At 61.5% G+C, this 24,773-nt stretch overlaps 1 protein-coding gene across 4 annotated transcripts; it reads right to left on the bottom strand.

Moving 5' to 3' along the window:
* Positions 1-14,289: 14,289 nt before the first annotated feature.
* SESN2 (sestrin 2) lies at positions 14,290-24,516 on the bottom strand. 4 transcript variants are annotated; one of them, XM_082777484.1, is made up of 10 exons: positions 24,275-24,516; positions 19,753-19,818; positions 18,715-18,912; positions 18,158-18,340; positions 17,658-17,867; positions 17,291-17,441; positions 17,037-17,152; positions 16,632-16,822; positions 16,331-16,475; positions 14,292-16,227 (listed from the first exon to the last, which is right to left on the bottom strand). In XM_082777484.1, exons 1-10 carry the CDS (start codon positions 24,350-24,352, stop codon positions 16,141-16,143), a joined length of 1,425 nt encoding a protein of 474 aa, XP_082633610.1. In that variant the 5' UTR covers positions 24,353-24,516; the 3' UTR covers positions 14,292-16,140. The 4 variants fall into 4 exon arrangements, with proteins under 4 accessions (XP_082633611.1, XP_082633610.1, XP_082633612.1 ...); XM_082777486.1 differs by lacking the exon at positions 24,275-24,516 and adding an exon at positions 22,014-22,074; XM_082777485.1 differs by lacking the exons at positions 19,753-19,818; positions 24,275-24,516 and adding an exon at positions 19,059-19,184 and having other exon boundaries at positions 14,290-16,227.
* Between the last annotated feature and the right edge of the window lie 257 nt (positions 24,517-24,773).

Raw genomic sequence — 24,773 nt, 5'->3', positions numbered from 1 at the left:
CAAAGAAACCCTATCCTGCATGTTATCTTGATTATGCAAATGAAAATCCTTGCTCCTGGCACTAAGAATGAAGGCTCGAATTGCCTCCGCAGCAAAGTCACCTTGGGAACACCTAGGAGTTTGAGGTTTTCAGGAAGGTGGGGTTAAACAGCAGTTGTAAAGAGTGCCCTGACAGCATGTGAGCCAACAGAAGGGACTGCATAATGCCAGAGCCTGAAGGAACGATTTGTGGAGAGTGCTGGAAGGACACGGCACCATCCACCTACGTGTGATCCAGTGGTTCTGCTACCTTGACTGATAATCCTTTTGAAATCCTGGTGGAAAGCCAAACTTATCACACCGACAGAAGGAATCCTCCTCCTGCATGTCCTTAGCAAGGCAGCACAGTACAAAAACTGAAGAAATGCTTGTGCTTAACGCACCACAAACACAGAACATCCTACACCATTAGTCCTATAAAAATCACTCATCAGCAGAAAACTTCCACGAATCAGCCACAATGTTCACCCCAAACCCGCAGTGAACTGTGAGCGAACTCCACCCTCTCGTTAAAGATTTCACTGCTATAGAAACTGTGATTAAACATGCAGGGCCATGAATCAGCTACCTGAAACAAAGGTACGTCTTGGCCGACACGGGAGTGCCCAGCAGCAGGGCACAGACCGGCGCTGTGGGCAGCCCATGGGACCCCCAGCATCTGCAGACCTGTGGCTTTACTGAGATCCCACAAACCTTTAACATTCCTCACCTTCCGGGCTGCTTGGTTTAAGGGCCATAGGAAGGCTGGGGGAAGACTGGCTTAGCAGCAGGTCCCAGTCTAAGGGCTGAACAAAGTGGATTTAAAAGGAGGTTTCATTTTCCCCGGAGACTGCTGCTCTCAAATCAGAATAAATCTCCTAAAAGAAGAGATTACCCAGAAATTTACTAGTTAGAGATGTTAATATATCCAGTGTTTATTCAAGGCCTGCTGCTCTCTCCATGCAAGAGCATCACCTACACCGTTTATATGAAAGGGAAACAGATGCCTTATAGTTTCTCCCGCCACCTCCCTTTCCACGCTGAAACACAGCACAACAGCTTTATAAATACCACTTCCCGCGAGTAGCAGTAATTTACAGAAGAATCAAGGCAAGCTTGCTCTTATTACACTCGCAAAGCTCTGAAAAATCCTCCCCCGTAAAGCAACACCACTGAAAACAATACCCACGGGCAGATAACTCCAGTGTGAAGCCTGGCAAAGCCTTCACATAAAGAAAAAGCGCAGAGCTCAAACTTTAAAAGCACGTTCCCAGTGGCCAACATGCATTCGGACATGGTGCAGACGAAGAAGCAACTGCTTGAACGCCACTGATTCAGCCAAACCACAGCAGCAGTTACCCTCCACGCTGCTGGCCTTACCCAACGCAGGCGTGCGAGGCTCAGATAAAGGCTTCCTCCTGTTACTCACGTTCTCCTTCCTAAAGGCCGCATCGACACACTGCGCAACACGTAAGAGATGGGACCCAGACCAGTATAACCTGGCTGCTAATTACGGCCCTTAAGGCTGAGAGGCAATTAATATTTCCCTCTAGCTACGAACAAGAGCATGACTACGCCCTCGCTAAGCACTTTTAATCTTGCGGAGGATGAAACAGGTACAGGAAAGTGTGGCTTGCCTGACATCAAACAGCACGGCAGCGGCACAGCTGGGAGCTAAATTAGGCCTCCTGTCCACCCAAACATCCTTATTTTCCCCGTGCTCAGAGACTAGTTGATGGGTACAGAACCCAGCCATTAGGGTTCAGATTGAAGGCTTCGTTCTGAAGCTAGAAGCAGATGGGAACTACTGATTAAGGTAATCACCGGTGTCAGCCTGATTCCGGAGATGCAGCAGTCTCGCAGCGCTCCCTCGCTCTGCCTTCCAAACCTGCTGTGTTCACACAGCGACCTCCCTGCCTTGTGACAGCTTCCCAACGCACTGCAGCATGACCAAGACAGCCCAAAAAGCTTGTTTGGTGAATTCACCTGGAATACTTCCCACCTTCTCTCCACCAACGCCTCCAGAAGACACGGCGGGGCTGTCACTTGGGTGCGTTACGAGACGAGGTGCAAAGGAGCCAGCCTGAATCCCGGCGTCAGGCAGAGCAGCTGAGCAGCCCACGCATGAGCAGAGTTTTCCAGCCTGGGCACTTCCCTTCCTGTAAACCCCATTTATCTTCAAATCCAGAAAAAAAAACACACCGGTATTTATGAGACAAGTGAAACAGAACAATAACAGCAGCAAAACCCACTCCTTGTAACATCAGGTGCCAGGCTGAGTTAGCAGGTATGAATTTTGCTCCAGTTTCCCTGCTCCATCAGCATCCACTCTCTTAACTATCCTCACATTGCACTGAGCAGGTAACAGAAAAGCCAGATGGCCTAAAGCCACAGCTAATTTCAAAACTGCTGTAAAACAGCACAAGCCAAGACAGCCCGACAGCACTCATCTGACAATTCCACCCCAAAGGTTGATATTGCTCTAAAAAGGCGCAGCTGAGCCAAGAGAAATCATGTTTAAACATGCCTGCAATCTCACTGTTGGCTTTTTTTAGTCAATCATTACGGGACTGTACGTTAGAAGCTGATTTGGAGGTACAAGATGAAAAATTCTGTGCCCTTGCTCACCTGTGGGCCTGATCCACAGCCAGGAGGAACAGGATCCAGGTCAAGTTAAAGCAGGATACAAGCCCTAATTTACCTCTCAGCACAAAGTAAATGAAGTCTCAGTGACCCTACAGGGACCATGCCCCTTTCTCTCCTGCTACTAATCAGAGATCTAAGGGAATAAGAGTTTGCTTCTAATTATTTGCTCTCTTTTGGCACCAAACACCCTTTACAAGGGAACAAACCCCAGTGGACTTCTCCTACTTCTGCCATTTCCTACCCAACAGCAAATTAGACCTGGTTTGCACCAGACAGGCTACACTTAATACCCCCAACAAGACAAACGCTGACAGCACAAATCAGCTGGCATACCCCTTAGTGTCCTCTGCTAGGTCCCAGCTGATGAAGACTCCCCAGGGTGCCCTGTGCATGGATCAGCAACCAAAATTCTGCAGGTCCCACAATTGCTGCTGCCCACACTGCGATGGAGCAGCTTGGAAATGGGTTCCCAGAGAACCCGAGGCAGCCAGAGCCCTATCCAAATTCTCTGTCCCTGCAGAAACCTGCTGAAATTTCCCACACCAGGATGAGTGGGCTCGCTGGCGATGGCCATACCTGCAAACCCGCTTCCCGCAGATCCTGACAACACACCAAAACCTTTTGAGCAGCTTTGGAGATCCGAGTAATCAATAACACCCCCCCAGCAGCCCCTCTGTGTATCTGCAGGGTGGTCTTGCCAAGACAGAAGTAATATTGACAGGAATTACGCTTCCATCAGGCACTGCTCGAACAGACGACTACCCCCAGCCTGTACCAGTGACTTTTACTTGGCAGCACAAAAATTCCTGATTTGACTTTGCGAGTAGGAGAGGGAGAATTAGAGAAGAGAACAACCGTCACAAAGGCATGTGAGCACAGCAGATGCCAAAGTCCCCTTAAAATTGGCTCAGGCACAGCTGCACGCTTTGTTCAAAGCTCACTCCCTGAAGGCGACGACCTTTGGCTTCTCCCCCATCCATAAGCACCTCTGGAAGCCTCACGTCCACGAGCAGCCTCTGTGAAGCCACAGGCACCAGAGCAAGTGGCAGGGAGTGCTGGCTGGCAGTCCTTACCTCCTGGGTCAGAACCTTTTTGTTTTTTTTTCACTGGGACCCCCCCACAACACGGGGTTTGTGGCAGCAGAGCCCTGAGCAAGCCCTGGTGCTAAACGCTGCGCCGGTACGGAACAAGACGATGCCTCTCAAACCGTGAGCCAAGTTTACAAATCAAGGCTTCTCAGCAGGCCAATTTCTTCTTGCTTACGCCCTTGCAAGCTTACTGTCTGCAGGGCAGACAAGCAGACACCTTCACAAGGATGCACCCCTCCCGCAGACAGGCAGTCAATGAAGGAAGCCCTCCCGGACCTCTTAGGAGGCTGCTTCCAGCTTAAAATCGATGGCGGGGATTAATCTCCATCGATTTTAGACAAGTCCGTGGCAGCACATCTCGAAGGGGGCCACTTGTGTGGATTAGTTAGCTAAAGGGAAAGCGGGCTGTCAGTGCCCAACCTGTCTGCCAGGGGGGCCGTGCTGTCAGCAGCAGCCTCCTGGAGCCCGCAAGGTGAGAAGGTTCAGACCCCTCAGTTAAATCCCACTCAACTTCACCAAAGTCCAACAATCTTCCCCAAATCTGCTTCCGAAGGCAGGCAGCTGGAACAGTCAGGCTCGGAGCTCAGCACAGGGGGTCGGGAAGTGCCGGGCTTGCACAACCCAACCTCATCACAGGCACCTTCTGTGCCCCACCATCCAGCAGACACGGTTAATTACTTGCTGATAACGCATCGCCCGGCTCCGCTTGGGAGCTCAGCCCCGCAGCTGGCAGGTAAGCCATCCCGAACTGTTTTGTAATCAGCGTGCCCAAAGCACAAACACAAAAGAAAAAAAGTTAACAATCTGTTTACCCACTCCCTCCTCCCACGGCCGCTGCTAGCCAACGGACTGGGGGGAAAAAAATAAATCTATTCCCAGGGCTGAGCAGAGAACACTCCTTTGGAGCGCTCTCAGTTTTCCTATCTTTGCCACTGGTGCTTGGTGTTACTTCACACAATCCACTCATTCAGCTCCGAGACGAAGCCCGTTCCTTTGGCTAATAGCATTAAAAGCCTCTCTCTGGAGATAATTAGTCCTCCCTCCCCCACCCCGTCCCCAGTGTGCCGTGGAAAGAGCACACAGTCCTGGGTAAACAAAGAAATTCAGCCGGCGTGCCAGGCGGGCTGGAGCTGGGCAGGAAGGCTGCCTCTCACCTCCCTATCTCGGCACAGCTGATAGCCAGAACCCAGCCGACAGCACGGGCACCAGGACGAGCAGCACCTTCAGATTGGTGACCTCCTCCATCACTACAGCATCACCAAGACAATTCCCCAGTTGCGAGGAGCAGAAATGCCAGTAATTAGTCACCCTGCGAGGCTTTGCGTGGTCACCCCCTGACCACAACAGATCAGGACAGGAGGAAACGCGCAGCCTTTTACACCCATCCCAAACCCATCGGTGAATCACGCCCTTACAGACACAAAACTCCTCCGGGGCAGAGAGAAGTTAAGGATGTGAAAGCCCAGAAAAAGCCCTCTGAGACCCTGCAGGAGCCGTGTATCCCGGCTGTCCTATCCCCACGGCGCTGCCTCACCTGAGAGGCACGCCAGGAATGCGCCCTTTGCTTTGGGGGCAGGCTTCGGGGGGCGCCCGGGGCCCCCAGCCGCAGGTGGGACTGCCAGGGGACGGACACGACCCCGCGCACAGAGGAGAACTGGAAACACTTCTCACCACGGCACCGACAAGTCAGCAAGAGCCACTAATTAAACGCCAAAAATAGACCTCTGAAAGGACTTCTTTCTTCCCCTCTCGACACAAAGCCTAACGCTGCCATGGCAGCGCATCCATCGGCTTTGCACGGGCTCCCATCCCGCTGGAAAAAATCCACACACAAACCCACACAGCACACGTACGTGGGACATCCCAAACAAATAAAAACTGAATCGGAGTGAGCGTGACGTGGGGCTCCCCTTCCCTGAGCTCGCTGTGCTCCCACCACCACCCACGGCAGCAGCGAGGTGCCGACATCACCCCCCGTCCTTGCGCTCCCTGCAGCCCCCAAAAAAAAACACCAAAAACTGAACACGTCAAGGTGACCACGGGGATATCTGCCAACTTGTTTCATGCCCAGACACAAAAAAATATATTATCAGTGCAATTTCCACTGTAGCACGGCCCGAAGCCCCGCTGCCCTGCACATCCCCTGCCAGACCCCGGTTTTGCACGGCTCCTAACTGAATGTTCAGCAGCGGCTGACAGACCTACAGGAGCTGCGGTGTCAGCGGTTTTTAACACACGTGATACCCCACCACACGCCAAACACAATGAAATTTGATCAAAATAGAAGCCATTTGTTTAAATACAAGTGATTTGGCTCCCCAAACTGTCATCAAATTAAACTGGAAATCAAATTAGCCAGGGACTGAATGAAGGAGAAGGCTGCCTAAGCACAGATCACCGATCCAGCGGCATGGAAACAAGGAAGCAATCACAGCCCCCTTGTTGGTGGCAGCCTCTCTGCCCTGCCCCGTGCCCTGGCAGGACTGACCCTCCCCATCTTTTAGGGCTTTTTAGGGCCATCCGGCTGTTTCCTGGTGTTCCAGAAGGGAAAATTCCCTTACGAAAGCACCCTCCGAGGCACCACCTGAGAGCAGAGCGAGCCCTGCGAAAGCACAACAGACACGCTCAAAACCACGTTAATTTAGGACAGATCAGCTGCTTGTGGTGCTGTTGGAAAGGACAAGTTTAAACCAACTCCGAACAAGAAAAGGGATTTGTTACTGTCACCATCCAAGGTATTAATTTAAATTGGCACAGCCGCGTGCCAACAAGATTCCATCATAACTGGCCTTCTTTTGGCTGTATTCCCCCCACTCTCATTTAAGAAGGAATCTAAGCTATGTAAGATTACAGTTTTAGGTCTTGTCTGCTCTGAAGGGTAATTTGGATTAATTTAAATAGTGCGTTTGAAGAGCAACAGGCGTTTACACTGAAATCAGAGCAGGCAGAGGACTTTAATTACACTTCTGTGCAACTTCCACAGCACTAGCATGTCAGGCGAACTCAGCCGAGCCGATCCTGTTACCTGCCAGGGCAGCACCACACAAAACCTCAGCGTTCCCCTCGCAACGAGACCCTGTCTGGGACCCGATGATGTTTTCCAAAGGCAACTTTCAAGTTTACGACTCACTCATTCCTACCCAAGTCAAGGTTTCGTTACACTCTGGAGCAGAGGAGCAATCGCAGGCATTCACATTTCTTTTCCTAGTTTGTGGGAACAACGCTTAGGATGGAGAAGGGCTTTAAATTTGTCCCGGGACACACAGCTCCCGCAGCCCTAACACCTCCTGGTGCCAGCCCGGAGGGGCACCGAGACCTCACCTGCCTCCACCTGGACAAACACAGCCGGGCGTGGGACGAAGAGGGGAATAAATCAGGAGGAAAGCATTAAACGAGCGCAGCGGGAGCGTTTTAAGTTCCACACAGCATTGGGACGGGATGGAGCAAACAAAGAATTGGCACCGGGGCTGCCGCAGAGGGCAGAAGTCGAGGCGCAGGCTGTGACCACCACGGGACGGCACAGCCGGGTGTTGGCACTGAACGGCCCCGGCTGGGGGAGACCCAGGGGTGAAACAGCCCCCGGGCACACAACGGGGCACGGACCCCAGGATTGGGCCCAGCACTGGGGCAGGAGGAGTGGGACCCCCCCCAACCCCCAAATAACCCCCCAAGCCCAACACAACCCCCCCAAGCCCTCATAACCCAGCTTCACCTCCTCCTAACCCCCCCAGCTCCTCCTAACCCCCCTCACAACCCCTTCATATATCCCTTCATAACCCCCCAGCCCCTCCTAAACCCCCTCACCCCCCTCATAACCCCCCTATCCCTACCTGACCCTCCTTAAAACCCCCCCAGACCCTCCCTCACCCCCCTCATAACCCCCCTATCCCTACCTGAACCCCTCACAACCCCCTCACGCCCTCTCACCCCCCTTCTACCCCCTCCTAATCCCCCCATAACCCTCTCCTAACACCCCCAGCCCCTCCTAACCCTCTTCAAGCCCCCTCACAACCCCCCAGCTCCTCATAACCCCCCCAGCCCTCCCTAAACCCTCTCATAACGCCCCCAGCCCCTCCTCACCCCCCCACAACTCCCCCCAGCCCCTTCTAACTCCCCCCCCACCCCCATAACCCCCCCCAATGCCCACATAACCCCACTCCTAACCCCCCCCAGCCCCTCCTAAACTCCCTCACACACCCCCCCAGCCCCTCATAACTCCCCCCAGCCCTACATAGCCCCCTCACAACCCCCTCCCAGCCCCCCCCCCGAGGGCCCCGCTCGCAGCCGCCCCCCCCTCCCCGGCCGCCCTCCCGCCCTCACCTGCCGCCCGCCGCCGCTCCCCCGGGCCGGCCCCGCCGGAAGCCGGGAGGGGAGGGGAAGGGGGGGCGCGGGGCATGCCGGGAGTTGTAGTCCCGGGGGCACGGCCCGAGGGGAGGGGCAGTGGGAGGGGACTGGGGGTAAAGGGGGGGAATGGGGGGGGTATGGGGGTAATGGGGGTAATAGGGGTTTTTGGGGGTGATGGGGGTTTGGGGTGGGTGATGGGGGCAATGGGGTCTTGGGGGGGTAATGGGGGTTTTTTGGGGTGGGTGATGGGGGGATAAAGGGGTTTTTGGGGTTCTGGGGGGGTTTGGGGTGTTGAGGGTTTGGGGTGGGTGCCGGGGGCAATGGGGTTTTGGGGGTGCTGGGGATTTTGGGGTGCTGGAGGTTTGGGGTGGATAATGGGGGCAATGGGGTTTGGGGGGTGTTGGGGATTTTTGGGGTGCTGGGGGTTTTTGGGTCGCTGAGGGTTTGGGGTGGGTGATGGGGGGGCAATGGGCTTTGGGGGCTGCTGGGGGCTTGTAGTGAGTGATGAAGGGGGGCAATTGGGGTTTGCCCACGGGAGGGACGGGACACGGGGCGCTGGAGAGGCTTTATCCGTCAAAAAATGCAATTTGGGGAGGCGCAAACCCTTTGGCATCCCCCGGCTCCTCGGTGTGACCCCATTAATCGCTGGCCTCAAGCTGCCCCACAGATAAATTCTGGGGGCTCCGGGGGGGCTCTGCGCTCCCCGTGGCGCTGCGGAGCCCTGCGGGGTGCTCCTGGCACCTCGGGGTGCCTGTAGGGGGTCCACCGAGGCTGCAGCTCTTCCCCACCCCATTTTGGGCTGTTTCTGCCCCCGATAAATCCCTTTAATTCTCTTCTGCCGGCTCTAGGAAACACAAAGCCTCCTTCCATCGCTCCGACCCCAAACTTTACCCACCACAATCTCCCCATCCCCGTGCACCTCGTAGCCAAGCCCCCAACACCACACAGGAGCTGGGCGAGGCGACGAGCCCACCCCAGGGGGCACAAACCCCATGACATCCCCCAAAATATGGGCACAGATCCAGAGCCAAAATTTTGGGTCGTGGCTTCGGCGGGGCGCAGCCTGCCCCCCACAACGAGCCCCAGGTCATGCAGCCACTCCACCCCGACCCGGACACAGCCCCCTGACCCCACAACCACACTTCTGACCCCAGTCTGGACGCAGCCCCCTGACCCCACAGCCCCCACACGGCGGTGTCAGGAAAAAGGACGAGAGGGAAAGGGGCTGCAGAGAGCGTGGGGGCTGCAGCAGGGGGCACCCCCCTTAGTCTTGGGGTCCCCCGTGTCCCCTTGCAGCACCCCAGCCCCGTGCCCAGCAGAATGGGGCATTTTGCTTGTGCCCCCACACCCGGGGCAGCCGTGGGTGCCCCCCCCAGGTTTGCTCCGCTCCTGGCTTCTGCAGCAGGGGTGGTGCTGGGGATGGGACGGAGACCCCAAAAAGCTGCCCCCACACCGCAGGGGAGGCTCCAAACCCCACGGGGATGGGGCAGGGCTCCGGGGGGGGGCTTGGAACCTGCAGCAGGGAGCCAGGGCTTGCAGGAAAGCTGTGAAATGGGGACATGGGGACGGGCTGCAGCAGGGCTGGGGGCAGGTTTGTGGTGGGGAAGGTTTGCAGCAGGGGCGCGGGGGGGTGGGAGGGGAGGATGCGGGGAGAGCTCGCTGCGGGGCTGGTGGGCAGCAGGAGCACGGGGCAGGGCTGAGGGGGGGACACGGGACAGCAGGGACATGGGGCAGGAGGGACACGGGGCAGCTTTACAGCAGGGACACAGGACAGCTCTGCAACAGGGACACAAAGCAGAGCTGCAGCAGGACCACAGGACAGCAGGGACACGGGACAGCCTTGCTGCAGGGACATGGGGCAGCTTTGCAGCAGGACAGCTCTGCAGCAGGGGCATGGGGCAGCCCTGCAGCAGGGACACGGGACAGCAGGGACATGGGGCAGCTTTGCAGCAGGACAGCCTTGCAGCAGGGACACAGGGCACCTTTGCAGCAGGGACACAAAGCAGAGCTGCAGCAGGACCACAGGACAGCCTTGCTGCAGGGACAAGGGGCAGCTCTGCAGCAGGGACACGGGATAGCCCTGCAGCAGGACTACAGGACAGCCTTGCAGCAGGGACACAAAGCAGAGCTGCAGCAGGGACACAGGGCAGCAGGGACACAGGGCAGCAGGGACACAGGACAGCTTTGCAGCAGGACAGCTCTGCAGCAGGGACACGGGGCAGCTTTGCGGCAGAGCAGCTTTGCAGCAGGACCACAGGACAGCCTTGCTGCAGGGACAAGGGGCAGCTCTGCAGCAGGGACACGGGACAGCAGGGACACGGGACAGCCTTGCAGCAGGACCCCAGGACAGCTCCGCAGCAGGGCAGCTTTGCAGCTCTCCCTCAGCCCTGCCGCAGGCTCCCAGCGAGTGGCGCTGCCGACCCAGCGAAGCCCCGGAGCCGCCGGGGAGCTGCAGGCGGGCAGCGCAGCCCCAGCCCCCGGGGGGGGGGTGCTCAGCAACACCCCCAACCCCTCCCCAGCACCGGCTGATGCAACAGCAGCGGTGCCAGGCAGTGCTTCGAGCCTCAAACACGAGGGCAGGCAAAGAAATGCGGGCTGCAGCGGCCCCTCTGAAGCTGAAATCCCAGCTCTGTGCCGTTTGTTTGCTTTGGACGTGCTGGGATCGTCTGGCACCCCTCGCCGTGCCTCGCCCCCGGCTGGCCTGGAGCTGGGGACGTGGGGGGGGGGGCACCCCAAATGGGGTGTCACGGCAGCCCGGTGACACCGCATCAATCACAGCCCCCCCACTCCCCTCCCCGGATGGCTCGCAGGCTGCCATGGCATCGATCCTGCCTGGCTGCTTGTCAGCAGCTGAAATGCTCCAGCAGCTCTCTGGGATTTACAGCTCCCGCTGCCCGGAGCACGCCGTTCCCCCGGGATTAGCCCAGTTTGTCCCCAGCGAGGACAGCGCCTCGGCTTCCCGGTGACAGCCAGCTTGTCACCCCCAAACCCGCGGCCAGCAGCTCGTTACCTGCTGCGAAGAGCACTGACCGACCCTACAAATCTTCCCCTCTGTGCCCGCAAGGGTCGAGCTGGTTTTGGAGGCTCTGCTCCCCCTTGCAGAGGGGCCCTGACTCCCCCCCCCCCACCATCGGGACGGCTCCTGCTGCTCAGGGGACCCAAAGGAGCCCACCCCAGGCTGCCCCTGGTGCACAGGCTGGGTGCGAAGCTGCTTTCTTGGGTAAAACCCACCTGGAAAAGCAGTGCTCAGTGCTGAGAAAATGATGCCAAGTGTGTGCCCTGATTCCTGCACCCTGCCCCGCAGCAGTGCCCCAGGATGCGCACAGCCTGGGCATGGTGTGGGGCATGCAGGGCGGCGGGGCTGGCACCAGGCTCAGGAGGTGCCACGGGGATATTTGGGGCCGCAGGGGCAGGACACGGTCCATTCCCATGAGCTAAAGCAGCAGCAGGGCCAGTCCCTCTCCCCCTGCCTGTCGCCGTGCCCCCAGCACCCCACAAAATCCAGCTGCGTGCTGCAACCACAGCTCTGCCTCCCCCTCTCCACCACGCAGCCGCTTTGCTTCTGCCCCAAACTCAGCACCTCGACCCATGGAGAGCCTTCAGGTGGCTGCTCCCCAGGATGATACAAGGGCTGCAGACATCCCCACTCCCCTCCACGGCCCCACACAGGACGATCCCTGCCCGGGGAATCCCTCGGGATGCTCAGGATCCCCCCCGGGTGCTGTGCTGAGCAATCAGGACGGTGCCAAGGGCAGCTCAGCGCACGGCTCTCCTCGGGTAACGCACATTTTGCGCAGCACTTCGGGCTCCATCAGCCTGAAAGCCCTCGTTCGGCACAGCCCACGATTATTATTATTATCTCCCCGCCGCATTGCTGCATCTCCAACACCATTACCACGCCGGGCTTTGCAATTGAGGGCAATCGCACTCAATTTCGGCGCCGCGTTCAGGTCCCAGCCACCAGCCACAGGTAGGGAGGTTGTTAACACGCCTCCTGCCCTGCGAGGCAGGCAACGGGAGCTGCCGATAAATGGCACGAACGCACCCAAATTGCAGGCCCCCGTTTGGTGCCAGGTGAAGAATTAATTAGTTTATAATCGTGAATGCCTGAAAAAAAATAAAGGAAGTGGTTAAAGCGATGCAATGAGCCTGGAGATGAGTTAAAGGAGGCCCACGGCACCTGCTCGCCCCCCGCTTGGTGGGTGCTGAAGGTGGAAAGTGGAAAAGAATCAAGGAAGGGCCGGATCCTTCCCACGTGCCCTGGGGAGAAGCAGGGGAAATGCTGGGCGCCAGCAGAGCCCGCGGTAAATCCTCACTGGGTTTAAAATAAGCAGGGGGAGGATTCAGAGCCCAAATGAGGGCTTGATGCTGAGGCCGAGTTATGCAGCATTTGGGGGAACAAAAGGGATTCATTACACCCAGCCACGCAGCGGGGCCTGGCAGTGAATGGGGGTGCCCAAGGGGCGCAGCGCCACCACCCAGCCCTGCTGGGTGCCCCTGCCAGAGCTGGCAGCTTGCAGGCACCACCAGGGACCGGCAGAAATTACAGAATGCATCACAAAAAGGGTTTTCCCTTCCTTGCTGTGGGATGGACATGGGAATTTGCCGTGGGGATCAGGCTGCAAGCATCTCCCAGGGAGAAATCCTTGGGGTGCTGCTGGCTGGTGCGGAGGGGTGCTGGTGCTCAGGCAGCTGCCAGCCACCCCAAATACACCTGTGCGTACAGATACTTCACATATCACACAGATTTTTTGTATATAACGCATATTATTAAGCTCAGGATGTGTTTTTAAGCACTGGAGGAGCCGACCCAAGCTCACCACCTCTGCCCACCCAGCCTCGAGGGGCACCAGCCGCACACCGGCCGTGTGTTTACGGCCGCCGCGGGTTTGCCATAGCTGAGATATCCCCGGGGCTCCAAAATTCACCCAGCTCAGCTCGCAGGGCTCCAGCTCGGCTGTCCGGCGCCGGGCACGTCGCTGCCGGGGCCCCCCAGGGCTCGCTCCCATCCCGGACACCCGATAGCGCTGGCAGCAGCACCCGGCTGGCTCTGCCAGAAGCTGAAGCAAAGGAGATTTAATTTACTTTTATTTTTTTATTTTTTTTTCTTTTTCTAAAGGCTCGGCCCCTCCCGGCTTCGTGATCAGAAGCGGCACTTTTAGAGGATTTTCTCCCGTTTGAACCAAGCGCTTCGGCTCCCTCAAAGGGCGGAGGCGCGCTCTGAATCCCCCCCGTGACCTTTTTCTGATGGTTGCCATTGATTTCCCGAGCTGCTCCAGCTCCCGAAAAGAGGAGATTTTTTCTCATTTCTTTTCAAAACCTGACGAGCAAATGCAATTATTTGCAGCTGAAATGCTGCCCCCAACCCCCCCCCCCAGCTGAGGCTGGGCTGGCCACAACCAGAGCAATTGGGGGACCCCGGGGACGTGGCCGTGGTCCCCGTCTGGTGCCAAGCCCCGCGGGTCCCAGCACCCCAGGGTGCTCTGTGCTGTCCCCAGGGGGGGCCCTGATGGAAAAACAGCACCTGGGGGGGGGGATTTGCATTCCTGTCCCCAGCCCAGAGGCAGCTGTCAGCAGCTCGGAGGCCGAGCACAGCCCCGGCCAGGGCTGGAAAAACTCCGGGAGGAATTTGGAGGCGGTGAGTCAGCGCCGCAGGGCTCAGCCCCAGCTGGCTCCGTGCACAAACACGGCTCCGTGTCCCCCCCCGACCCCCCCCCAGTACTCCCCCTGCACCCCTTTTCCCCTCCCCAAGCTCTGAGCCACCCCCGTGCCCATTAGGGCAGCACTGGGGCAGGATGCGGCCCCTCTGCAGGATGCCCCCAGACCTGGAGGCAGGGGGTAGGTGCAGGATCAGCCCCCCCCCAGGCTGTTATCAGTGGCTGCCAGAGGTTGCTGCCCCCACCCTGATAAGCTCCATGCTGGGGTGCTCCCGGTGCTGCTCCCCCCGGGGACACCCACACGTGGGTGAGCAGGGGCACCCCAGGGCCTGGATTTTGGGTGCAAGGAGGGTGCCTTTGGGACCTTGGAGCATGGGGGGTGTGCTTTTCCCCCACATTTCTCCCCCCCCAGCCAAGCAGACACATTTTTCAGCCAGGGCTGCACCCCAGGAACCCCCCCACCCCATGCTCCACCAACATGGGGAGCTGAACAAGGGGAAAGGGAAAATGCACCTCCACCTTTTGGTTCTCTGCACGGCCCTAAACCCCCCCCCATAGGGGGAAAGTGTCCCTCTGAGGCAGTCAGAAAGCACAAAATAACAATAATAATAAAAAAAAAGAACAATTTTATTTTTCAAACGAGATCTGTAGCAAAGTCACAGTGGCACTTCCATGCCCGGTCAGGAGTAAATACACCCAAAAAAAAAAAAAACAAAAAACAAACAAAAATAGAAATAACTTAACTGGAGCTACGGTGGAGCAGGGACAAGCCAAGAGGAGATGCTGAGAGCAGAGGGGGGAGCGGGGGGCTCTCCCCCCCCCAAGGCACCCCCAGGGCGACCCGCACCCTGGGGAAATGCCCCGGCACATCGGGGTGAAGGCACGGCCCCCCCACAGCTGCACGAGCCCCTTCCCCAAGGACCCCCCCCCCCAAAAAAAAAAAAGGAAGGGGCTGTGCAGTAAAGTGCAGGAGGGGAGGGGGGGGGCACTGGGGGCCCTGCTGGAGGAGGGGGGGGAAGGAGAGGGGTAGGGGGTAGCTGCAGGACAGGGGTGGGATGGGGGGGGGGTGCTCCAGCCCTGACCCTTTACAAAACCTTCCCCCCCCCCAAAAATCAGCCCCACTCATCCTTCCCTCTTCCCAAAAGCCCCCCCAGGTTTATGCCCTGTGCAGGAGTGAGAGGCAGGCACTGCCCCTTGCCTTGTGGGGGGGGCACACATGGCTCTGAGCCAGGCTGCCCAAAAGGGACCTGGCGGGGGGGGGGGGGGGAGCTGCTGCCACCCCCCCACACACACACCAAAAAGGGAATTATTGCCTTAAAACAGCCCTGCGGATGCAGGTGGTGAGCCCCACACACCAGGAGCAGCCCCCCCCAAAAGCACACAGGGGGTGGGGGCACCCAAATGCATGAGCCAGGTGTGGGGGCGAGCAGGACCTGCCCCCCCCCGTGCAGCAGCAGGGTGGATTTGGCACCCATTGAGCACCCCAGGGTGACACCCAACAACTCAGCCCCGAGCAGGACAAGGGCAGGGTGGGGGGGGGGATGCAGCTCGCCTCCTGCCTAAAAGCTCAGCGTGGGGGGGTCACACGGGGACAGGACCCCCAGGATGGGGGGCTGGGGGCACAGAGAGGCAGGGCAGGGGGGGGCGAGGCTCCGGCTCTGCCCCAGCAGCAAGCAGAGAGAGGGAGCAGGGGGGAATTAGGGGCATTTGGGGGATTTTTTCACAGTTTCCCAGTGCTGCTGCAGTGGGGGGGGGGGTGCAGCCCCAGCAGCAGCCCCCACCCCACCCCAAAGGGCACGAGGAGGGGGGTAAAGGCACCAGGAGCTCTGCCACCCCTCACCTGGCTCCGTTCCTGGGACCCCGTTTCAGGGGCACCCCCAGCCCCAAATGTTGGGGGGCACGGGCAGGGCCCTGGAAGGAGCCCCCCAGGCACCAAGGGGACGTCCTTGGGGCACCAAAGGTGGGGGAAACACCGGGGTGAGGGGGGGGCTTGGAGCTCTGGGTGCTCCCCGGTGACTTTTGGCAGCAGCACGGCCCCACACCCCGTGGGGCTGGGGGTGGGGGCAGCCCCCCAGGAGCACGGTTCAGCTTCATCGGGGTTTGGCTTCATCAGGGCTCACCCCAAACAAGGCACGGAGTGGTCGAGCACCCCCACAGCCCCTGGGGAGGGGGGGGGGGCACACGGGCACGGCCCCGGCAGCTTCACGGGGGTCCCCCCCTTCTTGGATACGGGGCAGGGGGCGTCCCCCCTTTTTTCCTTCCCCAGCTCCACGCCCCGTAAGGCAGGAGGCGACGCGGCAGCAAAGTCTTTAAGGCCCCGGCTCCCCCCCGTGTCCCCCCCCCCCGGCGGTGGGGGCAGGAGGAGGATGAGGAGGGAGCGGGGGCCGTCAGGTCATGTAGCGGGTGACGGCGCGCAGGGCGTAGAGCAGAGCCGCCTGCATGCGAGCCTCCAGCAGCAGCAGGTTGATGTGAACCTGGGGGGGGGAAATAAAAAAAAAAAAACACACAACGGGATCAGGGCAGGGGGCTCAGCACCCCCCCAGCCCCAGGGGAGGGGTAAAGGGGACGGGGCAGCACCTTCTCCGAGTGTTTGAAGTGCCTCCAGAACTGCGCGTACATGCGCTTGGTCGTCTTCTCCGGGTAGCAGGCCACCGTCTTGATGTAGATCTTGAGGCTGCGCTCCAGGAGCTGGTTCACCTCCCCGTAATCATAGTCATCATAGCTGGGGGGGGGGGGGGAAAAAAAGACACAGCACGTCACCCCAGCCCCCACATCTGCACACCCAGGACCTCCTCCACACCCCCGTCCCCTGTTGGCACAGGGTTTTGTGAGCCTCATCCACGCTGGGAGAGGTTTTGGGGTCTCCTCGGGCACCCACCGGATGCCGAAGACGCAGTGGACGTAGTTCCAGATGGCCCGGCGCAGCATGGAGGTGTCGACGCCGCAGTGCATGGCGATGGTGTTGTAGGTGAGGTTGTACACCACCTGGAACTTCTCGTCCAGCAGCTGCCCCACGTCGGGGTACAGGCGGTTGATGAGCGAGTAGCCGTGGTCCTCCCAGGTGTAATCCTGAAGGAGGAAGGATGCTGCTGGGCTGGGTGCTCCGTGGGGGGACAAAATCAGGTCACAATCCCCCCTCCCATTCTGTTTAGGTCCCCCCAAATCTTAGCAGCTGGTTTCAGAGCCGAGGTGGCTCCAGCTTGGTCCCAGCCCCGTGCGCTGGCGGTGCCAGGACCCCGCTGTACCCCCGTGGGACGAGCAGGAGCCCCCACCCCGCACCCACCTGCGCACGGAAAGTGGGGGGCGCCTGCTCGCCCCGCCGCGTGAAGTCCTTGTAGCCAAACTCGGGGTCCTCCACGAAGCACAGGACGCTGGACTGCAGCGAGTGGTCGGCGAGGTCTGCAAGGCACGGCCGTGAGCCCCCAGCACCCTGCACCTTGCGCCACATCCTGCACCCACCGCGGGGACCCCATCTCCTTCCCCCCCCCCGAGCTCCCCAGCCCGCAGGGACCCCGCTGCCCTCGCGCCTCTCCTCACCCGAGGGAGCCACCAGCAGGCTCTCCGTCTTCTCCAGCTCGAAGCGCGTGGCCATCTCCTCCTGCGTGACGCCCTCCTCCTCCTGCTGGCTCTCCTGCAGCAGCTTCATCCGCTCCATCAGCGCCTCCACCTCCTGCAGGGCGTCCTTGCCCTTGGGGGGGGGGAGCAAGAGCAGAATTAATGCTGCTTGGAGCCCTGAGAGGTTGCAAGCACAGTGTGTGTGTCCCCCCAACGCCTTGCAAAGGGATGGAGCTGCTCCGGGCACGGTGATGGCACCAGGGGACATCCACCGCCCTACAGGGACACGCTCCAGCCCCCCCCCAAATGCTGTCCCCTTCCCTCTCCACACAGGGACCCCCTTCCTTACCCCCAAGCACCCCATGCTGTCCTCAGAGGCAGGGCTGCTGTCGCCGTGGGGCGAGGGGGGCCTGGCGCCGTGCCCCCCATCCTGCTCCGCCTCGGGGTTGATGCCGCAGCCGAAGACGAAGGAGGCGAGCGAGTGGTAGTGGGTGAGCAGCACCAGGGCTTGCACCAGCTCCGCCAGCGACCAGCTGTGCTCCCCCGTCTTCAGCAGAGCCTGCGGGGAGGGGATGCGAACGGGGTCGGGCTCGGTCCCCCTACACCCCACAGCCAGGATAAGCAGGGGGGCGGGAGGGCGTTTGGGATGTGCCCCCCCAAAAAACCAAGGGACCTCGACAGGAGGACACCCCCAGCACCCAAGCCACCCCTTCCCCATCCACCCAGCGCAGCACAGACCCTGCCCTCCAGCTTATGGAACCCCCCCAGCCCCAAAAGGGTCGTACCCTGGAACACGGCCCCAAATCCCACGTATTTTGGGGGTGTCGTGCCCTGGGCACCCGCTCTCACCTCGATGTGCTCCTTGGTGATGAGCCAGGGCCGGTGCGCCAGCAGCTTGTTGATCTCGTTGAGGTTCCGCAGCTTCTGGGGGGCACAGTGCAGCCCCTGCAGCCAGGCTGGGTTGCCCCCCACCTGCAGGAACTCCCCCATGTGCAGACCCACCAGGTAGGAGCACTGGTGCCGGGCTGCTGCCTGCGGGGAGACCCAAGCAGTCAGCCCCCCCCCAGCACTGCCCAGGGACCCCCCAACCCCAATACAAGCCCTTGGAGAAGCCACCACCCCCCCACCATCACCCACAGGGGGTTTCCCTGGGGATGAGGGTCCAGACAGGGGGGTCCTGCCCCCCAAAATCAGCCCCCAGCTGCTCAGGGGATGCGCACCCCAGGACCAACCCCAGAAGGGCTTCTCAAGCTTTTCGGGACCACCACCCCGAGGGGTGCCCACCCATGGGATCCCACACCCCCACACCTCCAAGCAGGAGCCCAGCAGACCCGCTGGGACCACACAAACCCCTCGGGGACCCCAGGGGACACCCCCTAAGAGGCCGTGCCCCCCCCGGTGCTCACCATGATGGCGATGTAGTGGCGCTTGTGGTAGGGCAGGGGCCCGTCCATGCGCAGCAGGAGGTACTGGGTCTTCCAGAAGCTGCTGAGGTACTGGGGGTGCAGCCCCATGACCATGGTGATGTTGTCCACCCGCCCCGCCGAGACGAAGGCTTCGATCAGCAGCTGCCGCCGGCTGCTCTCCACGCCTTCCTGCAGGATCTGCGGGGCACGGGGGGTGAGCTCAGGACCCCCCTCCGCCCCCCACCCCAAAACATCCAACACCTCCACGGGGCAGCACCCGGTGGTGGCACCCACACGCCGAGGAGCACCCAGCCCCCTGGGGGGGGGGGGGGGGGGACACTCACCCCTCCGGCTGTGCCCAGCCAGCTTCCCCTCCCCCGGTACGGGCACCCTTGGGTGCCCCCAGCCCCTATTCCCGTCCCCGCAGCCCCACGGGGCAGGTGGCGAGGGGGGGTCCCCATGGCGGCCCCGCTCAGCGCAGCGGTGGTGTCGTTTGGGGTTGTTTGTTTGGTGGGGAGGAGATGGGGCTCGGGCCCCCCCCCCCCAGCCCCGCGGTGACGAAACCCCGGCCTTATCTCTGCCCGAGGAGGAACCATCTGGGACGGCGGCCCCGCGATAGGGCTGCGGGGAGAGCGGGGGGTTTGGGGCACAGCCCCCCAGCAGGTGGGGGGCGGGAGGAGGGGGGAGCACCCTTGGGTGCTGGGGGGGGGGAGGAACATGGCTGTGTTAGGACAAGTGGGGAAACTGAGGCACAGGGAGAGGCAACACAGCCGCTCCCCCCACCCTAAAAACCTCACCCCCACCTAAAAACCTCACCCCCACCCTAAAAACCTCACCCCCACCCTTCCCCATCCCACCCCCCACCACACACCCCCTCCCCACCCTTGGGTGCCAGCCCCCCCAGGGGTGCCCCCCACCAGTTAACCCCCCCATAACCCACTGTGCTGCCACCTCGCCCCCTCCAGCTGCTCCCCCCCCCAGCGCAGGGACCCCACACCCCAAAAAGCCACCAACGTGTACCCCCCCCCGTTCTCTTACCTCCTCCACGGGGATGAAGGCGCTGGGCCCCCTCCCCAGCTGCCGGGGGACTTTGATCCCTCTGTCCTAAGGGGGAGGGGGAGAAGAAGCAGTGGCATCAGTGCCGTGCCCGAGTGGCCCCGTGGGACGCGGGGGTGGCCCCGGAAGGGTGACTCAGGCCCGTGGGACACGGCGAGCCGGCCGGGCACCCCATAACCATCACCCCGGGGTTGTTGCATCAGTCCCGGCCGTGCCTGATGAAATCCTGCCGGGGTGTTGCTCTGCCACCATCCCCCCCCCCCGGCACGGTGGCCGAGCCCAAGGTGTGACATGGGGTGACGGTGACGGCAGCGGGACACGGACACGGGTGGTGCTGCAGCCCCGCGTGCCCCCCTGGGGTTAATTAATAATAATAATAAAAATCAAATCGGAGCCCCCGGGGGCAGTGGCGGGTCCCAGGCACAGCACGGCGTACCCAGCGTTGGGGTTTGCAATTAGCACAAATTCAGCACCCCGGGGGGGTTCCCGCTCACACCCCCGGCACAAAATGCCAATAAACGGCTGCGCAGCCTCCACCCCCCCGTTAAACCAGGAGCAAGCCACCAGCTCGGCTGCTTTCCTGAGCTCAGCTCCTTTCTAAAGCCCCCCGGGTTAAGACTGCACCCCCAGCACACTTTGCCCAAAGCCCCAATTCGCCCCCAAAGCCCCAATTCGCCCCCAAAGCCCCAATTCGCCCCCAAAGCCCCAATTCGCCCCCAAAGCCCCAATTCGCCCCCAAAGCCCCAATTCGCCCCCAAAGCCCCAATTCGCCCCCAAAGCCCCAATTCGCCCCCAAAGCCCCAATTCGCCCCCACTCTGCCCATCCCTAAATACTGGGAGGGGGGGGAGATGCACTCATCCAACCGCACCCCACCTGCGCAACGGGACCAGGACCCCCCCAGCCCTCCTGCAGGAACCCCCAAAGCTGGAAGATGGGGACAGAGCCGAGCCTGACCCACCCATCCCAGCCCCACGCCACCGCGCTGTGTCCCCCATACCCCTTTTGGGATCACAGCAACCCCCACGGGTGCCAACCACAACCCGAGGGGGGGTGCACAGCGCCTGGCCCCATCCCGCTGCAGGATCTGCATTTGGGAACGGGATGGGAAATTATGGGATGTGCCAGGGGACCTGCAGGAGGGAAGCTGCAGAGGAAAACCACAAAGCTCAACCAACCCATTCCCCACTTAGGATTTCAGCTCCCTCCGAACAGAAACCTTCAAAAACACTGAAATAACCCCAAAATGCCACAGGAAGCCCATGGGCAGGTCTGGCACACCGGGCTGGCACCAAGGTCCCAGGGTGGCACCGAGGTGCTGGGACCTGCTCCTGGCCTCAGGGCTGCTCCCAGGCACCTCCCCTGGGATTTTGGAGCTCTGCTGCCCAAACCCAGGGGCAGCACCGTGGCCTCCAGCCCTTCCCCATCGCATCCCGGCCACCCCAGGCTAATGACCCGCGGTGTTTGGCCACCAAAGCCCAGCTCCTGCCAGCCCCACGCATCCCCTGCCTGCGAGCTCCGGAGTCCATCCCCGTGCGGCACCGTGCTCAAAATAGCCCCGTCCTGTTTTGGTGACAGCAAGAGAGGGGGGGGGGTCACGGCATAGGGCTGGGTGCCCCCGCCCCAGGGGCACCTCTGGGCACCGCTGCTGTGGGCAAACGCAGCCCCAGCCCGAGCAAAACCTCCAGGCACGCCTGGCCGCCCGCCAGCCTCCACAGCCCGAAATAAACAGCTCGTGGAGGGGGGAGAGCTGGGCGCTGTCAGCACCCTCCCCGGGAGGAAAGCAGGCGCCCCGGGGCTGCGGGGAGCTGCCTCTGCTCACAGGTCAGCCCCGGGCTGCGGGGTGAAAGCCCTGAGCCGGGGGCTGCAGCAGGGACCTGCAGCAAGGCTGCTGCTCCTGGGCACAGGGTGAAGGCACGGCCCTTGTTTTGTTGCATTCCTCCCTCCTGGAATCACACAAAGTCCTCTCCCCATCCCAACTGCCCCATTCTCCCTTCCCAACACCACATCCCTCCATCCCCGGATAACCCAAAGGCTCTGCAGGGCACGGCCAACACCGTGCCGCGGCCGGGCGAGAGGCAGGGAGCATGCAGCACCAGGGCAAGGAAAGCGAGCGCATCACCCAGCACCATCCTCCGCAGCAAGGCAGGCAGGCTCCTCGCAGCCCACCCGGGCGAGGGGAACTCGAAGCACGGCTCTGCCCCCAGCACCACGCCTGGCACGAAGCGCACGGCTGCGGATTCACCTGCAGGACACGGGACATGGCACGGCACGGCGAGGGGGATGGCACAGGAGGGGATGCTGGCGGCAGGGCAGCGCGTCCCACCCTCGGTGGACGGCCAGGAGCTTCCCCGAGTTCTTCTCGGAGGTGGCCAGCAAAGGGGAGAGCCCCGTGGCCGCCTCCTGGCTCCCCCAGGGGAGAGGCTCGGGCACGAGCACCGCTCCCGCTGGCTGCCCCCGCAGCACTACGGAGGCGGTGGGCGGCTGTGGGGCACCCCGAGCGGAGCGGGGATGGGGCGTGGGGTGGCACGAGGTGGGCAGGCAGCAGCTGTCAGCGCGGCCACGCGCTCCCCACGTGATGGGCAGCGAGGATCCGAGGGCTCCGACGGCTGCACCTGGCCGGGGCCGCGACCAGCACGGCCCCACGGGCACCCCAGTGGCACCCGCGTCCCCACATCCCCGAGTGCATGGGATGGCCCTGCCCTGAGTCACCGCGGGGTGACAGCAGGACCAGGCTCGTGCCATCGCTGCCGCGGGTGCCGAGGTGGCCGCGCTGACTCACGGCTGCCAGACCTGTGGGGAAAGAGCTGCTTGGGTGCTCCCAGAGGCTGCTTGGGATGGGAAGCAAAGGATAAACCCCACAAATGAATCCGCGGGACCCCAAAGGCTTCAAAAGCCGAAAGCAGCAGGGAGCCGGAGAGCGCAAAGCGTCCCGCTGTGTTTTGGTGACAGCCCAGGGTGACCTTTGAAGGTGCATTTTAATCATTGCTGCGCGGAGGCTTGTAATGTTTTGCTGCATTAAGCAATCCTTTAGGGGCACTGCGCTTAACCCTCACCACGCTGCCGCCAAACAGCGGCTCACCGCCCGCTTCTGCCCATGGGGAAACTGAGGCACGGCGCCGATGCTCAATCCCGTGGCAGCCCCAGAGCCTGCTGCTGGGCCGTGGTGGGCATGGGGTGGCCGGGGGGGTCTCCGGCCCCAAGCAATCAGCCAGGGAAGGAGTTAATGCCCCGGGAGCGGGAGACCGTGGTGCCAAGCAGAGCCCTGGCGCTTGTGCCAGTGCTTAGTCAGGTGTTGGAAAATCGTTCCCGATAAGGAGAGGTTAAACAAACACCAGCGCAGACGCCCCACCGAGCGGGTTCGCTCCTCCAAAAACCGTCGCTCGGCCCCGAGGCCATCCCAGGCTGTGCTGGGGGGCGAGAGCAGCGCCGGGTCCTGGCCCCGCTGACGCATGGAGCCGACACACAAATGCAACCCCCGGGCACCAAGGGCAGCGGCTGCCCCACCACCACCAGCCCCTGCTGCGCCCCCAAAACCAGCCCTACAAATAGGGGTAACTCCAAACTCGTTGGCAGACGCAGCAGGGGGGTCCTGCAGAGCCCCACGGACACCCCAGGGCTCCCGTTTTGGCCTCCCGGTGCCGTGTGAGACCTTCCCCAGGCCTCCGGGTGGACGGGGAGCTCAGAGAGGTCCCAAACCCGGCCATGCAGGACCCAGCACGTTGGTGCCCTGCCCTACAGGCTGCTGGTGGCCGCCCCTATCTGCGTGGTGGCCCAGACCCCATGGGTGCTACAGCAGGGCTGGGGCAGGGACTGAGCAGGGACCCACACCAGCACCACAGGGCAGGCTGGTCCCAAACTCGTTCCCAGCCCTGCTCCAAGACCCACTCCTGCCCCAAACTCCAGCAGGAGCAGCCCCGCGGGCTGCCTGGCTGAGCGCAGGCACAGGGGTTGTTTATTGCCTCCCCCCTCCTGACAGGCTGCTGGGGGGGCACAGCAACAAAAAGGGGGCCATGAACTCCAAATTCAGCTCCAAAACGCTACGAGACCGACCCACAGAGCCACGGGGGAACAGCGGCATGGGCACAACAACGGGACAGACCCCACGGGACAGACCCACAGCACCCACAGCTGCCCTCCCAGGAGGCGCAGGCACATCCCCCCCCACCCCCTGCCTCAGTTTCCCTTTGGTTACCCCCAGACCTGGGGGCAGGGCACCCACCCCACTGCGCACCCGCTCCCAGAGGGTGCTGGAGACCCCAAGACCACACCGTGCAGCCACCCCAAAACCCTTTATCAGGGCAGAGCCCCCCACCCACAGGTGCTCCCCACACTCCCCCCTGGCCAAGCAACCCCATAAACACCCCCGAGAGCCGCGCAAGCACCTGGGGGGGACCCAGACCCCCACCCCTACAGGACCCCACAAGCAGCAGCACGGCCCCACAGCCCAGCGGTGCTCTCGCCCTGCCTGTCCCACCCCCGGGAGGCAGCGAGCCCGGTTCTTACCTCCTCGCCCCGCAGCGCCCCGCACCCCAAACGCTCCTCCAGCCCCGAGGGGCAGCGCTGAGAGCCGGCCACCAGCATGGCACCGGGACGGGGGGCACGGGCACGGGGCTAGGCGGCTGCCATGGGTGCGGGATTGGGCCCCGGGGGCTGCCGGACCGGGATTAGGATTGGGATTGGGATTAGGATTGGGATTGGGATCGGGCCCCGAGGGCTGCGGGAGCCGGGCGCGCCCCGGGCGCTCCGTTCATAAATCTGGGAGCGTGGGAAGCGGCCCCGCCCCGCCCCTCGCCTCCGCCAATAGGATCGCGGGGGTGTGGCCACCGCCTGCCCGCCCAGCCAATTAGGGAGGGGAGGCGCGCGGGGGATGCTGGGGGGTGTAGTTTTTGTTAACGGGGGGGGTGAGCTGGGGGGGGCTTGGAAAAGGGGATCGGGGCTCGAAGGGGCGGCGGTGGGAGCTGGGGTGTGCTGGGGGCAAGGGGCCTGGGAGGAAATATAAAAT

This window comes from Aythya marila (genome assembly GCF_965140915.1).
Source record: "Aythya marila genome assembly, chromosome: 22".
NCBI lineage: Eukaryota > Metazoa > Chordata > Aves > Anseriformes > Anatidae > Aythya > Aythya marila.
This window is presented reverse-complemented; position numbering and strand designations above follow the sequence as displayed.